A 22,695-nucleotide genomic window follows, 5' to 3' on the forward strand; every position below is an offset into this window, starting at 1 on the left:
ACGGGCCCATACTCGAAGGGCCCAAAAATACATATTTTTTAAATAAAAATTGCCAACGGGCCTCAAAGGCCCAAATCAATCGAAATATGGCATTTTGATCGAATCGAGGCCCCTAAGACCTCCTAATGGTTTGGGAGGCCCACCAAGAAGACTCGGCCAACCCTCCGCTTTCCCAATATTCATCGCTCCGCTTCCAAAATCAAAAACGCCAAATTTTCGATAAAGTTCACCAACGGGCCTAAAAAATTAGATTTGCCAACACGTGGCATTTTGATTAATTCAATAATTTCAAAATCTCAAAAAAATGGATAAAACTAAAAATGTGAGACTTGGGACATCTATCACTTCCTCTACCCTCACCGCTCATTCGCCGAAGTAAAAAATACTCTAAGCCCATTTACGACCCACTAACCTTCATCTCTCTAAAATCAATCCCTCACCTTACCCCTTAACCTAAACCTAACTCCACATAACCTAAAAATCTCCAACATACCCAATCCTACCCTAAAACAAATCCTACCCCATCTCAAAATACTTACAACCTTCCTAAAATTCAAGCCCAATGCCCCTAAGCCTAAATCCATATCCAATTCACATCCAACCCATAATCCTAACCTACAAACCACTACCCACATCAACCAATCACTATTTTTATCATCAAAAGGTGACACATGTCATCACCCCATCTCACCTCCCTCATCTAACTATTTATCCCATTAATTTTCTTTAAACCTCATCTACCCACACATCAACCCATCACCTTTTCTCTCAAATCAAACATATCTACCCACACCCCTAACCTATATCTCCTTTAATCTACCCACATCAACCCATCACCTTTTCTCTAAAAAAATCTAATCTACCCACACCCCTAACCTATACCTCCCCCTAATCTACCCTCATCATTCCCTACAAAACCCACATTTACAACTTAAACCTACACCTACACCCATCTTCTCAAGTCAAACACTTAACCTCTCCCATCAACACATCTCAATCCTTCATCTCTACCCATTTTGACACATGGCATCATCTCCCACACCCTCCCAAAATATCATCAACCACCTTCTTACATAACATTTCTTTTAATTAAAATCTCATCCCATCAACTTACTTCACCAATTAATTACTCTCTTACACAATCCCATCCTTTCAACCACTTTCATTTATTTTATTCCATCTATTACTCAACCCAAATGGGTTGAAAGATCCAACCCATTTGGGTTGTAAAACAACCCATTTACCCTTCTTACAGAAATACTCTTCAATCATCTCTAATTTACCTCCACCTTTCTCTTAAACCCCATACCATTCTACCACTTCTCTTCATTTTACCCCATTATATCCCTAAAATAACTCCTCCACATCTATAAATACCATCATCCTCTTCCCAAAAAAGGCCCCAACTTTCACTACAAAAAATCCCCCCCCAACTCTCACTACCAACCACTATTATCAATTCTCTCTTACTAACTCTACACCAAGTCTCACATAAAAAAAGAACTCAAATCTCTACTCACCTCTCCTCTACTATTCTAGCTTCACAATAATCTTCTAAAAAAATATATACACACTCTCTCATAGTCTACTAAGGATTCAAGAAGACATAAAAATAGAAAGAAAGAAGAGAAGAGAAGCTTCAAGGTGGGTTCACGACTCCATACCCCCCTCTTCTTTTTATCATCTCCTCCTCCCTCTTCTATTATCCCCTCTCCTCTTCATTTATTTTAAATGGATTTAAGATGAGTGAATCTCAAGGAAAATGATCCATTAGAATCATCTCTTTCAATGTGATGATCCTATGATTGAGCCGAAAGTAAATCCCTACTTAGGGTACAAATGCACACACGTGACACTTTATTTTTCGTATTTTTTTAAATCCAATGATCGAGTTCTTTGAGATTACCGTCCCTTTTCTCCAACCAAGCCGCTTACCCCAGATCTTAAGGTTGGATCAATCCTTATTCATCGCAAGTCACCATATGTCAAAAATGTCACTTTTTTTTTTAAAATGCACATCGGGTGACCATTCGCACCCACTTACAACATGGATGGTGACGACTCCAATCCTTATTAGAGGTGGCCTTCATAATGACGAAACCACGTATCTATACCTACTACTCCACCTTTACACATGTCACTTACCTACTCAGCCTCCCAAAAATACATTTGTTCTCTAACTTTTATTTATTAAAAAATCAAATATTAAAAAAACTTTTAGGATTTTATGGACACGTGATTTATTCATATTTGAATATATCAACCACTTTGGGGGGGGTTTGGAGTAGCCACCATTCATTTTGGAAAATGGTGTGAATGGTCACTCGGATTGTATTTTTTAAAAAATATGTCATTTTTGGTATTTTAGTGACTCTGTACCGATATGGCTCATTTGGTCAAACTTTTAATTCAAGGTAAGGGAGCCCATTTTATGAAGTAGGGAAGGTGTTAGGCACCCTACTCTATCCACCGTTGGTGGTAACCTCGAATTCGATCTATTTTAAAATAAAGAAAAAAAAATTGGAAAAATCCGATATGTACCCTCGAAGATAAGGGACTTGGATATTGGTTCAAATCGTTGAGGGCACCCTTATTGAAAAGGGGCCCCTTTATGATTTAAACCATTTGTGGTGTGTATGTGTAAGTGTAGAGAGGGGAATAAGTAGAAGAAGGAAGTGGGGAGGAGAGAAAGGAGGTGATCCTTGTCCAAAGCCCACCTTATTCTTCTTGACCTTCTTTAACTTTCTTCAAAGGATGAGTCTTCTTTGACTTTCCTTGACTTTCTTGAGAAAGTTGAGAGTTGAGTATTGAGTGTTGAGAATTCAGGTGAATTGATAATAGATAATTTTTTAGATGGAACTTTTTTCAAATTTTCATTAGGTAGTGAGAGTTGAGAATGATGGAGGTTTTATAGAGTTTGAGAGTTATTTTTAAGGGTAAGATGGGGTGAAATGTGGGAGAGTAGAGAATGACATGAGTTTTGAAGGTGAGGGGTATGAAATTTAGAGTTAAGATGAGGGTAGTTGTGTAATGAAGGTAAATGGTTGATTTTTGACCTAAATGGTTTGATCCCACCCAACCCATTTAGGTGGAGTGTTTGGTGAGGTTGTTTAAGAGGGTGGTTGTGATTGAGTGGTGTTTGATTTTAGAGAATGGAGGGTGTAAGAGGGTGGTTGAGAGGGTGAATGAGATGGTGACATTTGGTAAGATGTGTGGAGATTAGGGGTTTAGATTTAATTGATGGGAGAGAATGAATGTTTGATTTGAGAAGAGGGGTGTATGTTTAGGTTGTAAAGATGAGTTTGTAGGTAATGATAAGGGTAGATTAGGGGAAGGTGATGGTTGGTTAGTAGGGAGTGATGATAGTAGGTTAGGGGGGTGTGAGTTGATGTGATTTTTTTAGAGAAAAAGTAATTGAGTAGTTAATTTTTTTAGAGAAAGGAGATGGGAGTTGGTGGTTTGATGAGGGAGGTGAGATGGGGTGATGACATGTGTCATTTTTTACGAAAAAATGATGATTGATTTTGTTAAAAAATCTCCAAGACTTATTTTAGGAAAATAAGATATTTTTTATTATTATTCTTGATCATTCTTGATTTTCTAGAACATTTTTGTAACCTTATATAATAGGATAATTTTCTAGAATATTCTTGTAATCCTCTACAACATGATAGTTTTCTATAATATTCTTGTAATCCTCTACAACATGATAATTTTCTATAATATTCTTGTAATAGAATAGTTGGTCTATAAATACCCTATTAGGGCATTTGTAATGGGTATCAAAGAATTATCAATAAATTCAATTTTCTACATGGTATTAGAGCCTTAGGCTCATATCCTGGGAATCGATTTTTTTCTTTTTTTACCGTCTTGTTCGTTGTTCATCTATTTTTACCCTTCATTTATTTTTCCCTTGTGATCTTTTGTTGAATTCACGATGTCAGAAGAGTCAGGAGCCACCAATCAGTCTGAGATGGTGACGATCAATCAGGCCGTAGGGGAGTTGTAGAATATTCGGGCTGCTTACAGACTTAATGGTAAAAATTCCCTAAAATGGTCACAACTGGTTCGAACTTTTCTCAAAGGCAAGGGAAAACTCAGTCATCTCCTTGGTACCGGACCCGATAAAAATGATCTTGTATTCTCTGTTTGGGATGAAGCAGACTCCAGGATCATGGCCTAGCTTTGGAATACAATGGTGCTAGAAATCAGTGACACCTGTATGTTCCTCACCACAGCTAAGGACATATGGGAGAAAGTTTGACAGATATACTCAAAAGTAAATGATTCAGCCTAGATTTATGATATTACCAAACTTATTGCTACAAAACAAGGTAATCGTTAAATTACAGAGTATTCTAATATGTTGAAAAACATGTGGAAAGAGATGGATCATTATAGGTGTATTGTGATGAAAGATAGTGAAGATGCTGTCATTCTCAAAAAATTTATTGAGAATGATTGAACATATGACTTCTTGGCGGGTCTCAATCCTGAGTTTGATCAAGTGAGAGTGCAGATCTTTGGAAATGAAGAATTACCATCTCTAAATGAGACAATTGCGATTGTTCATGCCGAGGAAAGCTGAAGGGGAGTCATACTTATTCCACACGCATCGTTGGAAGCCTCAGCATTAGCTACAACAAGTCCTAGAGAACTAACTTCCTCAGAGAAGGCTCTTGTTGTAAACTCAGAAGGTAAACGACAAGATCAAAGAAATGGTAACAAGGCCAATTTCATCTGCAACTATTGCAAGAAGACATGACACTTGAAGAAGCAGTGTTGGAAACTTCATGGGAGACAACAAAACTTTTCTAGTCGAAATGGGGGATGATCAAGAAACTGGCAGCAGAATTGACAAACAAAGGGACATGCTAATCTGGCACAAACCAGCAGTGATGGCTCGGGTACTCAAGAAAATTCTAATAGCAAGGAGTCAACAAAGAAGACATTGAACGGCTAAGATCACTTCTCAATTCTTTGGAGAAACCATCGGGTATGTGTTCATTTGCACATTCAAGTATGGTTTCTTCTTCTCATGCCTTTAGTGTCTCGGATAGTAACCATTTCGCTCTTGGATCATTGATTCAGGAACAACTGACCACATGACTCATTGCTCCTTTATATTCTCCACATATAGTCCATGTTCTAGTAACAGAAAAATTACATTGGCCGATGGGTCATTTGCTACTGTAGCAGGTCAAGGAGATATTCACATAAGTCCTTCATTAATTCTAAAAAATATTTTGCACATTCCAAAACTTACAATAAATATAGTCTTTGTCCAAAATCTCACAAAGGATTTGAATTGTAGCTTGACCTTTTCATCCACCTCTTGTATTTTTCAGGACCGAGCTACGGGGATGACGATTGGCCATGCTAAGGAAAAGCATTGGCCTCTATTACCTTGATGTGCAGAATAAAAATAAGAGTTGTAGGATTGACAATCCATCTTCCTTATTTTCAGATACAAGATCTCCAATAAAAGACCAGATTTGGCTTTATCACCTTCAGTTTGGACATCCTTCCTTTATGACTTTGAGTGTCATATTTCCTTCCTTGCCTGAAACTGAACCACCAAAACAACTTCAACAAGAAGAAGTTGAGCCATCAAAACAACCTGAAGCTGGACAGCTTGAACCTATAACCCCAGGACATACTTGTATTGAATCAGTTGTCACGAAACCAATGCAAGTTTACTCAAGGAAGAGAAGTTCCACTGCTAAGCCGAAGCTAACTCAAGCGTCCGAACCAGTTCTTGGAAATGAGGTAAATACTGATATCCCTGTCATCAACTTGTCTTCTGAAGTTTTTGAAAAAAATAATCTTGACTTACCCATTGTAATTAGAAAAGGTACCCGAAATTGTACAAAATATCCATTATCTCATTTTGTGTCATTTGAAAAAGTGTCACCATCACACAAAAGCTTTCTCACCCATCTAAACTCCACAACCATACCACAAACACTATCTGAGGTCCTAAGCAAAGAAGAATAGAGACATGCTATAATGGATGCACTCGCGAAGAACAAAACCTGGGAGTTGGTAGAGCTGTCCAAAGGAAAGAAACCTGTTGGATGCAAATGGGTATTTTCTCTGAAGGATAAAATTGATGGATCACTTGAACGATACAAGGCCAGGTTAGTTGCAAAAGATTATACACAGACCTATGGAGTGAACTATGAGGAAACATTTGCACCGGTGGCTAAGATGAACACAGTAAAGATTTTGTTGTCATTGGCAGCCAACTTAGATTGGAGTTTACACCAATTCGATGTGAAAAACGCCTTTCTTCACGGAAACCTAGAGGAAGAGATTTATATGGTGAGGCCTCCAGGATTTGATGACAATTCAGGAGATAAGAATGTATGCAGGTTGAAGAAAGTATTGTATGGGTTAAAACAATCTCCACGAGCATGGTTTGGAATGTTTACAAAGACAATGTTAGGAATGGGCTACAAATAAAGTCAAGGTGATCACACTCTATTCGTAAAACACTCGGCCTTTGGGGGAGTAACTGCACTACTAGTATATGTGGACGATATTATTGTCACTGGTAATGATGCGAAAGAAGAAGGAGCACTCTAGAAACGTCTTGCAGAAGAGTTTGAAATAAAGGACCTAGGCAGGTTGAAGTATTTCCTAGGTATAGAGGTTGTTCGTTCAAAGGAAGGAATATTTGTCTCACAATAGAAGTATGTACTAGTTCTTCTCAAGGAAACTGGAAAAATAGGTTGCAGGCCTATGGAGACACTGATAGAAGCAAATCATAAGCTAAGTGAAGCTCCAGAAGATGAGATTGTAGACAAAGGGATGTATCAACATTTAGTTGGAAGACTGATTTATCTCTCTCATACTAGGCCTGACATAGCATATTCTATTAGTGTGGTTAGCCAATTCATGCACAATCCTAAGAGTATACACCTGCAAGCCGTACACCACATCCTCTAATACTTAAAAGGTAGTCCAGGTAAGGGAATTTTATTTAAAAAGGGAGCAAACTTGCGTTTGAAAGCATACACAGACTCAGATTATGTAGGGTCCGTGGTGGATAGAAGATTGATGTCCGGTTATTGTACATTTCTATGAGGAAATCTAGTTACATGGAGAAGTAAAAAAGCAACCAGTTATAGCAAGATCCAGTGTAGAGGCAGAGTTTCGGATAATGGCATAAGAAATTTGTGAACTTCTGTGGATCAAAATAATTCTAGAAGATCTTAGAATCACTTGGGACAGTCCAATGAGGTTGTATTGTGATAACAAGTTAGCCATCAATATTGCTTATAATCCAGTGCAACATGATCGTACAAAATATGTGGAAGTGGATCGACATTTCATAAAGGAAAAATTAGACAGTGGTTTAATTTGCACCCCATACGTTTCAACAGAAGGGCAACTTGTAGATGTTCTAACGAAAGGACTACCTAGAACCACATTTCAAAAGGTCATTGGTAAGTTGGGAATGGAAAACATATATTCACCAGCTTGAGGGAAGTGCTGAAAAATCTCCAAGTCTTATTTTAGGAAAATAGGATATTCTTCTTGATTATTCTTGATCACTCTTGACTTTTTAGAACATTATTGTAACCTTCTATAATAGGATAGTTTTCTAGAATATTCTTCTAATCCTCTACAATATGATAGTTTTCTAGAATATTCTTAAATAGGATAATTGGTTTATAAATACCCTATTAGGGCATTTGTAATGGGTATCAAAGAATTTTCAATAAATTCAGTTTTCTACAGGTTTGATGTGAGTGGTGGTTTGTGGGTTAGGGTTATGGGTTGGATATATGGGTTTGGGCTTAGTAGTGTTGGGCTTGGGTTTTATGAGGATTTTTGGGTTTTAGGAATTTGTTAGGGTCATTTTGGATTAGATTTTTTGATGGTGGGTAGGTTTTGAGGTTTAGGTAATGTAGATACCCCAATTTGAACAGGCCTCCACTCGAAAGGCCCAAAAACAACAATCTTTCAATAAAATTGGCCAACGGGCCTCAAAAGCTCGAATAACTCAAATATGATATTTTGAGCAAACCAAGGCCCTTGAGACCTCCTAGTGGTCTAGTGGGCCTACCAAAAAGAATTGGCGCACCCCCACCTTCACCGCTCTACTCCCAAACCCAAAAATTCTCGATTTTCAATAAAATTCGCCAACGAGCCTAAAAAGCCCGACTTGCCAACACGTGGCATTTTGGATCAAACCAATATTTTCATAAACTCAAAAAAATAAATAAAAAAAAAAATGAGACTTGGTACACCTATCATTTCCTCCACCCTCACCGTTCCATCGCCGAAACCAAAAATACCCTAAACCCATCTACGACCCACCAAACCGGCAACTCTCTAAAATCAATCCCTTACCTTACCCCTTAATCTAAACCGAACGCACATAACCGAAAAGCCCAAAATATCTCAACAGACCCAACCCGACCCTAAAACAAACCCTATCCCATCGCAAAAGAACTTACAACCTTCCTAAAACCCAAGCCTAAATCTATATTCAATTTATATCCAACCACAATCCGAACCCATAAAAAACCCGACCAACAGCAAACCAATCAGCACTTTTTCATAAAAAATAACACATGGCAGCCGCCCATCTTACCGCCCTCATCAAACCACCAACGCCCATCACCTTTCTCTAAAAAATTAACTATTCCATTATTTTTCTCTAAAAAAGCACATCAACCCACACCTCTTCTACTATTATCACTCCCTACTAACCAACCACCAACTTTCCCTAATCTACAATCTCTACAACATAAACCTACACCCCTACTTTCAAATCAAATACCTCCCCCTAACCTACTATTATCATTCCCTACTAACCAACCACCACCTTCCCCTGATCTACCATCTCTACAACCTAAACCTACACCCCTCCTCAAACAGTCATTCTCTCTCATTAATTGATCTAAACCCCTAATCTGCACACATCTTGTCACATGTTGCCATCTTCCTCACCCTCCCAACCACTTTCTTACACCCTCCATTTTCTTAAATTAAACACCACTTAATTATAACCACCTTCTTAGACACCCATCATCTCACCTCACCAAACACTCCACCCAAATGATTTGGGTAAGATTCAAATCATTTGGATCAAAACACAACCCATTTATATCCATTACATAATTACCCCTCTCCCAACTCCTAATTTCATACCCTCTACCTTCAAAACTCATGTCATTCTCTACTATCCCAACATTTCATCCTATCTTACCCCTAAAAATAACTCCCAAACTCTATAAAACCCCCCTCATTCTCAACTCTCACTACCTAATGAAAATTTGAGAAAAATACTCTCTAAAAAAAACTCTTTACTCACCTCACTACTCTCAACTCTCAACTCTCAACTTCTTCTCAAGCAAATTCAAGATGGTCAAAGGGATTCATCAAGAAAAGGCAAAGAAAGTCAACAAAGGAGCAAGGTGGGTTTGGATAAAAGAACACTCCCTCCAACTCCCCTCTTCTACTTATCCATTTCTTCACACATTCACGTACACACCATGGTTTGAACCATCAAACGACCCCTTTTTCAATAAGGGTACCCTCAATGGGTTGAATCAACATCAAAGCTTCTCATACTTGATGGCACATATCGAATTTTTTGATTCTTTTTCTTATTTTATTTTTATTTTCAAGATGGACTGAGTTCGAGGTTGTCACCAATGGTGGATGGAGTAGGGTGCTAAACACCTTCCCTACTCCATAAAATGGACCCCCTTACCTTGAATCAAAAGTTTGACCAAATGAGTCATATCCGTACGAGAGTTATCAAATGTCAAAAAATATGATTTTTCAAAAATATACAATCCGGGTGACCATTCACACCCATTTTAAATATGAATGATGACGACTCCAAAATCCCCCAAAGTGGATGATATATTCAAAATTGAATAAATCACATATCCACAGGTAAAATGGGGTTAAACTTATGTTAGGGGAGGGGAGGTAAGAAATTGATTAAGAGGGTTGAAGGTTTATGGGCCTTAAGTGAGCTTATGGTATTTTTTATTCGGGAGCAGAACGATAAAGGTTATAGGAGATGGTGGGTATTCCAAGTCTCATTTTGTATTTATTTATCATTTTAGGGATTTTGGGGATAATTGGATTGATCAAAATACCACGTGTTGGCAAATCAAGTTTTTTAGGCCTGTTGGTGAATTTATTGAAAAATCGAGTATTTTCGCTTTGAAAGGAGAGCGGTGGAGGTTGAAAAGGTGTAGGGTAAGTCAAGTCCTTTTGATGGGCCCACTAGACCACTAGGAGGTCTTAGGGACCTCGGTTCGATCAAAATGTCATATTTGAGTGATTCGGGCTTTTAAGGCCCGTTGACCAATTTTATTGAAAAATTATTATTTTTGGACCCTTTTGAGTGGGGGCTTGTTCAAATTGGGGTGTTTACAAGTTTCATCTCACAAATTTCACCTCAAAATAAACAACCAAAACCTCATGTATTTTTTTCTTTATTTTTAGGGTTGGACCACTTTACCTTCAAAAGTTCTTTAAAACTCTATAAATAACATCATTTCCTATGAGCAATTCATGCTCTCAAGCCTCTATCTCTCAACCTGAAGCTCTACCAAAATCTCTACTCACCATTTCTTAACTCAACCTTCAATTTAAGAACTTTCATTTATCTCTCAACTCTCAATAAAAAATCCTCACCTTCGTTAACCTCCAACCCTTAATTGAAATTCTCAATCTTCAAGTTCTCTCTTTTAAGATTCAATGTCATTCAAAAACATCAAGGGACAAGGTGGGTGTAGATTATGATTTTTATTTAAGTATTTGCATATTTTACTCTTAACCCTCAATTTATTTTTATGTTCTAGAAAATCTTTAGGATATAATGCACACCCTTTCCCACTTCTGGTAGGTTGGACTTTGATTCGACCGAAAGGATGGGGGTTGAATCCTTTTTTTCCTTATAATATATCTCATGCAGCATGTTGTACACCATGCATTCATTCACATATGTTTGACAATGATGAAAAAATATGTCACCCTCTTGTTGGAGTTGAAACATTAAGTTTATAACCTTGCATACATGCATTAAGATTATGGTATTAAAGTAACTCCATCACAGAGTCTTTCTAAAAAGCCCAAACCAATATTCATACTCATGAAAATAATGTAGAGTATATAAGTTATCCCTTTTCATAGGATATTCTTAATGTCTTACATTGATATCAAAGCCTTCTTCAAGGGTACATTTTCACTTATTACACACATTACCTCTAAACATCCATTTTTTACTTTATTAAAATTTTCAAAAGATTAGCAAGTTTCAAGGTAGTCTTTTGGTGGAGAGGATGAGGTGTTAACACCTTCCCAATCCTCTAACCGAACCTTCCTACTTAGATCTTATGTAGATCGTGCCATTTTCATAAATGACAATCACTATAATGAGAAAACTAATTTCAAAATCATTTTAGATGCCCATTTACACCAAATTTTTTTTAAATGGTGAAGACTCTAAACAACATAGTATTAAGGTTTTAGGATGAACATCCCATGTCTACATTTTCTATAATTTTTTAAATTACTCATTTTTTGTGAGAAAATTTAGTTTATATTTTGTGATACTTAATTTATGCTGGTAGATATTGGTTTATGATTGTGTGAATTTACTTTTAGTAATGATATTTTATTTTTGGTAGTGAAAATGAATTTATTTTTTTCAATAAATATTAGAATTTTATAAAACAGGTTATATATGGGTCAGGTCAGGTATACCTACTTATAGATGGATTAGGTTTAAGGTTTTGACACGATTATTAAATGGGTCAGGTTTGAATTTGATAAATTTTCATTATACCCTTACCTTAAAACGGCACGACCTGGTGCATTGCCACCCATAGTAATTAGTAATTTTGTATTGAATAAAGTGGGTGCAATGAGCATAAAGGTGGTGCAAATAGAATGGCCCAATAATGGTGTGGCAATATCACTGTCCAACCAAATCGAACTGAAGCTTGTTGAAACGTTTCAGCCTCCACATTTTGAAGAATTGCCTCTCAGCTTTGTTCTACCCATCAGATGAAGAGGGTAATATTACTGCGTTAGAATCTTAAGAAATTCTCTACTTTTTATGCTGTCTCTGATGTATTCTGGAACTAGGGTTTAGATCTAGTGATCCTTAACAATTGTTATGATTCGTAAATCAGATACTATATTTGCCACTTTATATTGTGATTTTTAGTTTTTAGGGTTTATTTGGATCTCCATTTTTGGTAAAAATATTTTACTAAAAGATAGTAAAATATTTTATTTATTAGAAAAAAATCTATTTTAAAATGTTTTTACCAAAAATGAATTAAGTTGTTGGACTGTCCTGCTTTTTAGTAACTCACTGGACTATCCAACATTTTAAATGGAGGCTAAATTAGTGAGATGTTAAAACATTGGACAGTCCAACATTTTAACCATCAAAAGGGTAAAGCAATGTATTTTAACATGTTAAAACGCTGGACAGTTCGACGAGTTACTAAAACGCTGGACTGTCCAGCGACTTAATTCATTTTTGGTAATTTTTAATAAAATAGATTCTTTTTTGTAAATATTAAAATATTTTATCCTCCTTTAGTAATTTACCCAAAAAGAAATAGAGAAATCGATAGAGAAAAAGAATATTATCTTGGACTCATTGCAAAATGGGCTCACACCACACCCATTGTTGGGAATCTTACCCTTTGTTTTTTTAAAACAAATTGGTGAGCCAAACAGACATCTACTTTTTCAAAAGAAAAAAAAATGCTAGCTTTATTTTTTTGGTGGAAGAGAAATCAAGGGTGCAGATAATTTTATTTGATTTATCTTTTTTACATTGAGTTGAATGGTGAGATCATGTTGCCAACACCCAATATTGGTGATAATTGAGACAGGATTAATGTGTATGTATTCTAAAAAAATCAGAATAGGCTTGTAATTTTCTTCTTCAAATTAGTTAATCGGCCCAGCTTGTTCACACCAATTTTTTTTTTCTAGTAATATACATCTACTTAAATGTGTATATACCAAAGAAGTACTCAAAAAACTCACCATTGAAACCAGGTGAGGTGGATAAATTACTGATGTAAGAGGGTAAATACTAGATATTGCTAATTATACATGGTAGTGTTTAGTTGGTGGAAAGACAGGTGAGTTGGTTCTGGCTTTCACCTAAATCAAGTCGATGGTTGTTGTGCCATCATTGGATGAGCTACTTGAACCTGACCTGGGATACGTTGCTAAGCCGAAACTAGTCTAGTGCATTATAAGCCAGACCAAAGATTTTTTGTCAAGCCCAAGTTTTTTTTTTTTTTGGGAAAAAAGAGGGAGGGTAGGGTGGTTCAAAAGTTAAGCCCTACCTTGACCTATTTATCCCGTGGGCCTCAAATTAAGTCAAGGCACCCAATACATTGGGACTATAAATACATTCCAAACATGCATAGGCTCACCTCATTAACACCCTAGCTCTAACTTTTTTAGGAGATTGTTAGCTATTTGATTAGCATTACGGCTTGCCATATGACTTTGATATCATATCGATACTTTTGAGGTGTATGAAACTCACCTTGCAACGTCTAGGCTCACCCTGAGATGTTCACCCATATGGTAGAAATAACCTCTTCCTTTAATCGTCAAGGCATTTGGCATGTTTTTGGATAGAGCTTCTCACAATTTTTGCTTCTACTAGGAGTCAAAAGTAGCAAAAATCACATTTGGATAAAAATCCTCTGTGAAAATTCTACTCCGGGCAAGAGCGAAACTCACTCCTTGAGGAGAAGTCCGAAAATAGTGCTCCGCAAGATCTCTCTTGCGCGGAGCGATTTTTAACGTGAAAAAACCCAAAAATTACCCGTCATTCACGTCTGCCCTAACGTCTTACGCAACGATTTTTGTTCCTTCTCTTCTCAGCTCACATCTTCTCCCTCTCACTAAGTAGTGAAAGGAGACAAGTGAGAAATAATATCCTCTCAGTTCACTATCTTTCTCTCCCTCTCATTCGCGTCTGCCCTAACGTGAGTCTCTTTCTCTCTCTTTTAAGTTTTTTTGGGATTTTTCTATCTTCAATGATGTTTTCTGTATTTTGCAAATCCAGGGTTTCTTCAGATCACTGTGACTCTCTCTCTCTCTCTCTCGTGTACGAGTTTGATTTGATCTGACTTTGATCGAAGGCAAGTGTTTACTCTCTTTGGTTTGAGTTTTTATGGTTATCCCTCTTTTAGATTCATATGGGTTTGATTATTATAGGATCTTCATCTGTTTGGTATTACTTTTTAGTTGATTTTTAAAAACCCATATGTCCTACCTATTTTGTTGAAATTTCAAAGGGGTTTTTAGGTTGGGTTTACATAGATTTTAAGTTCTTGAGTTGGGTTTGATTATTGTTGGATCTTCATCGGTTTGGTATTATTCTTAAGTTGGGTCTAATGGGTTTTTGAGTTGGGTCTAACGGGTTTTTCGTTCTTGAGTTGTTGTTGTTGTTGTTTTTTTTTTTTTTTTTAATGTTTTTTATTCTAATATTTCAAAAGGACTTTTTAAATTTTGGGTTAAAACCCTTTTCTTCTATCATGTGTAGCTCAATATTGTTGCAATTTATCTATGGGATTTTAGAATTTTTGTTCCTGAAATTTCATAGGGATTTTTTGGTTGGGTTTAAATGTTTTAGAGTTTTACATTCTGAAATTTCAAAGGGGTTTTTGACTTGGGTTTAAATGGGTTTTTGTTTCTACTATAATGGGTTGATGCTAATACTATTGGATTCAACCAATAGAATGTTGGGATTATAATTAGAGCAAAACCTTTGTGATGTTTGGAAGTATGTTTTGTAATGTTGAGCTTATAATTACAACCAAACCTTTGTAATGTTTGTAGATTGTGCTTTAATCTTTAAAAGTTCTTGAAATGTTGAGATTATAATTAGAGTCTAACCTCTGTAATGTTTGTAGAGTGTGCTAAAGTTGGGGCCTATTTTTTATTTTTTTTATGAGTCTAAGCTCTCCCCATTTTTGTGTGTGCTGTTTTTTGGGGTTTACAATTTTACATTAGCCTAATCATAATTGTAATCAATCTTTAAAAGTTTGGGTGCCAACAGAAGCTCTCCCAATTTTTTTTTTTTTTGGTGTGTGTGTGCTATTTTTTGGGTTTTTAATGTTTGTAGAGTGTGCTTTTTTGTTGTTTTACTCGAGCCTAATCATAAATGCAACCAACTACTAAAATGTTAAGGTTATAATTAGAATTAAACCTATGTAATTCAGGACTCATTAATCGTCCATGCCTTTCCATATACAAATAAAAGTAATTTTTTGTCATGATTGAGATGTTTCACAACCATAGATTGAGACAGAATCCCATCACCCTTGGATCGAGTTCACTTGTAATTTAGGACTCGGCTTGAGCTTATTTTGTACAATATGTTTTATTCATTGCTTAATAGATAGCTTGTTTTTTTATTGGTAACAGAAAATGTCTAGAATCCAATCTATAAAAAATAATCCTAATTTGGTCCTTGAGAGTCAGCTAGAAATGCAGTCCGAGAATCACTATCAATCAAATATGTCTCAAAATGTAGATGATCTTGAGGGTGAGATCCTAGTTCGTGTACCTTTAAGAAGGATGTCATCTGGAGAGGAGCTTTAGTCACGACGCAAGAAGAGGAACAAAAATAATATATCTCAAGATCAATTTGGTGATCTTGTTGAAGCTATTAAGGAAAGGGGTGTCAAGAGGACTAATATCGCGGAGTGTGTTGCGTTATTGGATGAACTATCAGATGATATCCCATTCATGAATGAATTATATCTTTAGGCATGTTATAACTTTGAAACAAAGTTATGATTCAGAGATATGTTTTGTTGTTTTAAGATGAAGGAGAGGCGTCTACAGTGGTTGGTGAGTAGGAGGCAACTGTTTGGTGGTGGTAGTTCTAGTGGTCGTAGTGATGTGTAGGGTATGCCGTTATTCCTTTTTTATGTTAGATAATTTTTTAGTTGAATCTTTGTTGGGGTTTTTTGTTGGATGTTTTTGTTAGTGTTGCATCTTTATTAGATGTTTTTGTGTTTATCTATGTTGGATACTTAATCTTGCAATGTTAATGTTTATTTTATGTTTAAGCTTAACTAAATATTATTTATTGTTGTTAGATTATAGTATTATGATTAGTCATAAGTTTGAATTTTGATATTTTATTATATATTTGAAAACAAACAGACTTGATGGATTCATCGTCGGCTACATACTCGATGTCTTCATCGTCAGATGAAGACTTGACAGATTCATTGTCGGATGAAGACTTGACAGATTCATCGTCGGATGATGATCTTGAAATGTTAGCAATTGGTATTGCAGCATATCAAATGTTGTCTCAACGTGGACTTAATCTAAATAAAAACCCAAGACAAACTGTGAGTTTATTGGAGAAGATTATATGAAATATTTTTTGTTGGGAAACAATTCTATATGTCATCAACAATTAAGGATGGAAAAACATGTTTTCCATCAACAATTAATTTTATGTCATCAATAAGATTATATTAATATTTATAGTTAAAATGTCAAAAACAGTATAGTTTGAAGACATATTATGACACTAAAAGACAAAAAATAGTAATAGGTAGAATATAAGGATATCCTGGTCTTTTTGTTTTTTCCAGAAACCATGAGAAGTCAGTATGGTTCCCAAACACACTTCCAGCACAAAAGTACTTCTTCCAGTACTTCACAGAGTTGGTTCCCAAACACCCTTTCAGCACAGAAACACTTCTCCAACTTTTTCATAGAGTACTCTAGCTCCTGCTTTTTGATAGAGTACTTTTGCTTCTGGTATCCAAACAGGCCACATGACACCCTAATGTTAATGTTACTACCAATCAGTAGGGGCATTTGGTGCTCCAAGACAAAAATGTAGCCAAGGACTAAAAGCACATGACGCATTGGGATGGGAAAATTGTGTCCTGAGACAAGAAGGAAATAGGACTATGTCATAGTGACACCTAACATCAGATTAGTCTCACAATGCCATTATGCCAGCATGCACATCCTATGTGCCAGCAAGACAGGCTTGTCTTTGCATCATCTACTGTTGAATTGTCATTTTATCTTTCATCATTATTGCCTTAATGGGATGGAATAATATATCTTAAGTGTGAAAAGCATGTTGTAGGCTAATAGAATCTGTTTTTGGTAAATAGTCCATTAGTGAGTCTATTTTCCAGTTGGGCTGCACAACATTTCTGCTACATAACCAGTTAATGCCACAAATAATCGGAGGTGATGGTTAGATTCATAAAAAACGGGAAACCAATGAAAGCAATATTTATTACATATGTACTTGCATGGCATGCCAGGAAGCTACAATTAAACAAATCCTTTAAACACTCAGATGAATAGAACATTTGTTAACTTATTTCACATTTCTTATGGTCAATTAACGGGCTGATTTTAGTTCTAGTTCATGAATACAGCTATTGAGCTAGCATGTCTTTCTTCTTTGTAACAGATTGGTGCATCATTTGTCTAGTAGCTATTTTCTTTTTCTTTTGAAGGCAAGCTAGCATATTTAATATAGTTGGAATTATAATTTGACTGTTATGGAGGTAAACAACAAAGTACGGTAGAATCACATAGATAGGAGAGTATCAAAATGTTAAAAAGTTTACGTTATATTGCACATGATGGCCCATTGCCACCCCCGCCTCTGCCCCCCACCAATTACTAATTCGTGGATTTGGCAACATCTTTCAGTTTATTTATTGAAAAAGAAAATGCAATGCAGGTTATAATAGGTTTATTATTGTGAAATATATGATGTGCTTGCTTGAAGAGATATTTTAAAAAGACAAAATACTCTTTGCTTTCACTTGCAAAGCATTTCAATGAGTATTTAAACAAAGGTAGGAGATGGTCCTTTGGTGCAGGTAAATATGGCTACCCTAAGAAATCTGAAAATCAAGACAGGCACTTGCAAACGCATTCTTAAGGAGCTTAGTTCTTATGAGAAAGAGGTGGAGAGAGAAGCAACCAAGACGGCTGACATGAAAGAAAAAGGAGCTGACCCTTATGATCTTAAGCAGCAGGTATGGATGGGGCTTTTATCATTATCCAAATGAAATCATAGGATGGGCTGTACTCCCACGTCCTAACATTAAGGGTTCTACAAAGTTGGTCTCTTGTGGTTATCTATGCTTGTGTCGATTAAGAACCAAAACTGTTTTCCTTTTATGTAAGAATGTTTTGAAGGAATTGGGATAGAATATTTTCTTTGCAATGTTCGTGCTATAAACATAAGTTCGTAATGGTTGTAAATCTCGCGAAAATGAAGATAAAATGATAGGGGAATGAGAAAACCACTTTGAGTGTGAGGCATCCTTTTGCCTCGATTTAAGGTGGGAGTGAACCTCCTGCGCTATTTCACGAAAGTAGTATTTCTTTATTTTTCCTCTCAAATGTTATCCAATACCTAATCATATTGTTATACTCCATCCTAACTATAATCTAGTACCTAACTGTTCAATTCTTATTGCATGACAGAATTATCGTATGCATAGTGGGTCATGTAAATATTTTGGTGCTATAGCATCAGCAACACATTGTTTACTTGTATCCTTCTATATTTATTGTTTTGTAATATGTTTTTTTTATTAGTTGAAATTTTATTTATGAAAAAAGGGGACAACAAAAGATCATGAATCAAAAGGAAGCGATGGAAGCCCCTTAGGCCACCCCTAAATTACATAGCATATCCCACCTAGCAACAAAATTTTCGAAGAGAATTCCTTTAAACTCTTTGTACACTTTCCCCCAAAAGAACAAAAGCCCCAGAATGGACAACAAATGATCATGAATCAGAAGCTTCTTACCTTCAAAAGTATGCCTATTCCTCCTCCTAAATACCCAAACAAATGGCAAAAGGATGACTCCAAAAATCTGTTTTGAGGCTTTAAAAGAGCAGCTCCATGAACACCAAGACTCAAAAAGCACTTTGATAGAACTCGAAAGGCATCCTGCTAGACCAAAAAGACCAAGAAAGTGAGACTAAACGTCTTGGGCAATGTCACAGTGAAGGAACTAGTGATTCGCTGTCTCCCCATTCTCAAGCACATCAAGCAACAATTGGGAGTTTGAAAGCCTCTTGATTAAGTCATCCATTGTTGTTAGTCTCTTCAACGCTGTTTGCCGCACAAAAACCGAGAATTTAGAAGGTACCTCCATGCCCCAAACTAAAGATGCTGGGAAAGTACAGCTCAACGTAGGTAAGCCCGAAACATACCTAGATCTCACTGAGTAAACCCCGTCTCTTGTACCCTCCAAAAGTAAGTTATAACATTGTCAGTTAAAATTTGCTTTTGGAGGTGTATACAATCTATGCACTGCATCCTTGTGAATACACAACATGTTCCTTATGATTGGTGAGATTGGTCAAGTCACTGAGATGGTTGTTGAATAGATCTGACTCACATTTTCCTACGGCTTTTTTTTTTTTCCATTTCTTTTTAAACCTTTGAATCTGATTAGTTTATTTGTTCGTCATTCCAATATTGCAACCCATGTTTGTCTAGAATGCTTACTTTTGTTGGTAGCAGAAAATGATGAAAGTGATACTCCATGAGGACCTCGACCCTAGTTCTCCCCTTCATTTTCTACATTGAGATTTTTACACTTGAGACGTTGTAAAAGGAGGTGTTTCCCACTTATGTTGATTGCGTTATTTTTCTTCATATATTACTCTTCTTGGCAATTGTGATTGACAGTGGAAGAATCTGATAAATCACCTGAAAATTAGCTCAATTTATTTTTTCCGACAAGTATAATTTTCTTAGCTAAAGAAAAAAGGCCAGTCAAGGTGACCAGCTGAAATACAAACACAACAAGAGAGCAAATTACAAGGAAGTAATACTACAAACCCAATCCCATCTCCCTACTGAGTGCTCAAAAAAGACTCCTTTAAATTCTCTAAAGATCTTGCAGCTGAAAAACAAAAAATCCAAAATCTAAATGATGGATTCTTGAACACTCTATACCCTCAAATACACGATTGTTCTGCTCCTTCCACATCGCCCAACAAATCACATAAGGTATAAGATTCCAAAGCCTCTTCTTCATTCCTGAGAAAGCATAACAGTGGTCCCCCAAGACTCGAACAACTCTTGAGCCGAAAGAGAAAGCAAATAGAGATACTGAAAAAAAAAAGTGCGACCAAATCTCCCTTAATCACTCACAATGAATAAGAATATGGTTGGCTGACTCTCCATCCCTTCTACACAACCAACAAAAGCTAACCCCGCAGAGGCCCCTACGCATCAATTGGTCTATAGTTAGAATCTTTCACAAGGCTGCACACCAAATGAAAAAGAAAATCATCGATGGCACCTTTGGAAGAGTCTAACCATCAAATGATTTCAATTTTGCTCCCTTCAAATACCAAACCTGTTAGAATCTTTTTTCTAGTGGCAAAGCAAACGATAACATCAAGACTAGAGATTGTCCAGCATGGATTGATTGTCCACTATTACCATATCCCTGAGGGAGGAGGATTGGTTAATTTGGGTTAATAGAAAGGATCGTATTTTCGGTCAGGTCATTCTATAAAATCCTTATTGTAGGTCTTGGTGCGGTCGAAATTTCCATTGTCGGTCATCTCGACTAAAAAAATCCCTTCCAAAGTTGCCCTCTTCATCTGGATTGCGGCCGCAACCAAAATTCAACTATTGGTAACCTCATGAGTCATGGCATAACATTGGTTGACTTTTTCCATGTGTAAACTTCCGAGGAATCAATTAATCATGTCCTTATTCAAATGGACGTTGCATATTTTGTATGATCTCATCTTATTTCTTTATTTCATTTCTCTGGATGATTCCTTCCTCAGTTCTATTTTTGTTTCAAAATTGACAATGTCCAGCCTTTCGAGGACCTTTGGAAAGAGAGGAATAACCAAGTTTTCAAAGGGAATGAACTATCATTAGCATATTGGGCATTGTATTTTTTTGGAGTTCAAGGGTTTCATTTTTGAAGACACATTATTCAAATGGGATTCAAAAGATAAGCCTAGTATAATTCCTGTACAGGGATGGTCAGCTCGACCATCAGTTTTCCATTTATCATAATTCATAATATATTTAAAAGAGAGTGTCCATATGAGACATCAATACTTACAAACCTTACCAGTTTCAATAAAGTGAATGTAGCATCATTAAATTTGTGTTTCATGCTAATTGACATTTGACTTATATCATCGTAGTTAGTTTTTCACTTGCTTTTGTTCCAATTGTTTGATTAGGAGAATGTTTTGGCCGAGTCAAGGATGATGATTCCTGATTGTCACAAGCGCCTGGAAGCTTCACTTGCTGACTTAAAAGGAACATTGGTATTTTATCTTTAACCTGTGAGATTTTCCATAACTAAGGCCTATAATTTCAATAAAAACTTGATATCTCAGATTTACAGCCACCATAGTAAATGATTCATGCCTTCAAACTGTGGATTCCACAATCTAAGACATTTGGAGTTTTAGTCCTATTAACAATGATTCTATTACCTTGGATTACAGAATCCACATGTTGAAACAATACCACTTCAATATAGAGATTATATATATATTTTCTGTTTTGCTAAGCAGTTTGTATTTCAGGAAGAGTTAGAGGAGTCGGGTCAGAAGGAAGGCCAAGAAATTGATGAAGCTCGAAGCATCATTTCAGAGGTCGAAACATTATCTCAAACTACGGAAGCTTAGCAAATCTTCTCGATTCTGTTGAGAGCTTGTTCTTGCTGGTAATGGGACGTCTAGTTCGTGTTTCCCCATGTTTGGTGAACTACATGATATAGTTTGTGTTAAGTTCTACATCAATTCTGTATCTTTGCAGTGGTCTTCTATTTGGTATTAAGTTCATTTTGAATGAATACTGAAATCAAAGACTGGAAGATAAGAAACCATCCTTGCCCGTGTCATAAACATCTGCATATCTATTGGAACTCTTTGTGGACTTCTTAATGTACTATCTCCCTTCAACCCTTTGAAAGAAATGTCACAAAAGGAAGGTAATTCTATGGACCGACGCCATCATCTCCTCATCATACTTTATTGATTGGACCTACCATTGATAGTGCATCATGACCTGTTCTGCATATGTGCTACATGTATAGTACCCAGTGTTGTCGTCAGCTTATACGTTCATCTTGTTACGTATAATACCTCGGTTTTCAAACTGATAACTTGGGTGTTTCATGAGAGACTAACCAAAATAACTGCCACTCTCTTGCCAAAAACGCTTGATTTTTTTCTCTCTGAAGTCATTAACCTCTATAAACTCTAGGGTACAAATTTTAAGATATTCAATCTTGTCTTAAACCCATTGTCTAACTCTTGATGGGATTTTGAGGTTCAAGATTAAGGTGAAATTTTTTGTTGATTTTTTAGAACTTCTATTGCCACACCAACCTTTTTTTTTTTCCATCCCACCTCTCTCTCTGCAGTTATAACCAATGGAAGAATCCCATCTCATTCTCTGCAAGCATAAGCAATGAGTGAGAGAGAGAGAGAGACTAGGGTTACATCAAATTAGATGGATGGATTCATAATTGTTTGAAAAGGTGTCCCTCTGTTAACCCCCCGCCCCCTCCCCCCAAAAAAAAAAAAAAATTGTTAGAAACCCAAACCCGACCAATTTAATGATCCTGTCAAAAATTTAAAACTCAAACCCAAAC

General features: G+C 36.3%; 1 protein-coding gene across 2 annotated transcripts; it reads left to right on the top strand.

Moving 5' to 3' along the window:
* The first annotated feature begins 13,612 nt into the window (after positions 1 to 13,612).
* On the top strand, positions 13,613 to 22,046 carry KIS (tubulin folding cofactor A (KIESEL)). 2 transcript variants are annotated; one of them, XM_086456643.1, is made up of 6 exons: positions 13,613 to 14,012; positions 14,093 to 14,168; positions 16,204 to 16,397; positions 17,910 to 18,068; positions 21,272 to 21,358; positions 21,623 to 22,046. In XM_086456643.1, exons 3-6 carry the CDS (start codon positions 16,209 to 16,211, stop codon positions 21,722 to 21,724), a joined length of 537 nt encoding a protein of 178 aa, XP_086312769.1. In that variant the 5' UTR covers positions 13,613 to 14,012; positions 14,093 to 14,168; positions 16,204 to 16,208; the 3' UTR covers positions 21,725 to 22,046. The 2 variants fall into 2 exon arrangements, with proteins under 2 accessions (XP_086312769.1, XP_086312770.1); XM_086456644.1 differs by lacking the exon at positions 16,204 to 16,397 and having other exon boundaries at positions 13,621 to 14,012.
* Positions 22,047 to 22,695: the final 649 nt, after the last annotated feature.

The sequence above is a fragment of the Akebia trifoliata genome, chromosome 10, assembly GCF_017979445.1.
Source record: "Akebia trifoliata isolate Shusen 1 chromosome 10, ASM1797944v1, whole genome shotgun sequence".
Classification (NCBI taxonomy): domain Eukaryota; kingdom Viridiplantae; phylum Streptophyta; class Magnoliopsida; order Ranunculales; family Lardizabalaceae; genus Akebia; species Akebia trifoliata.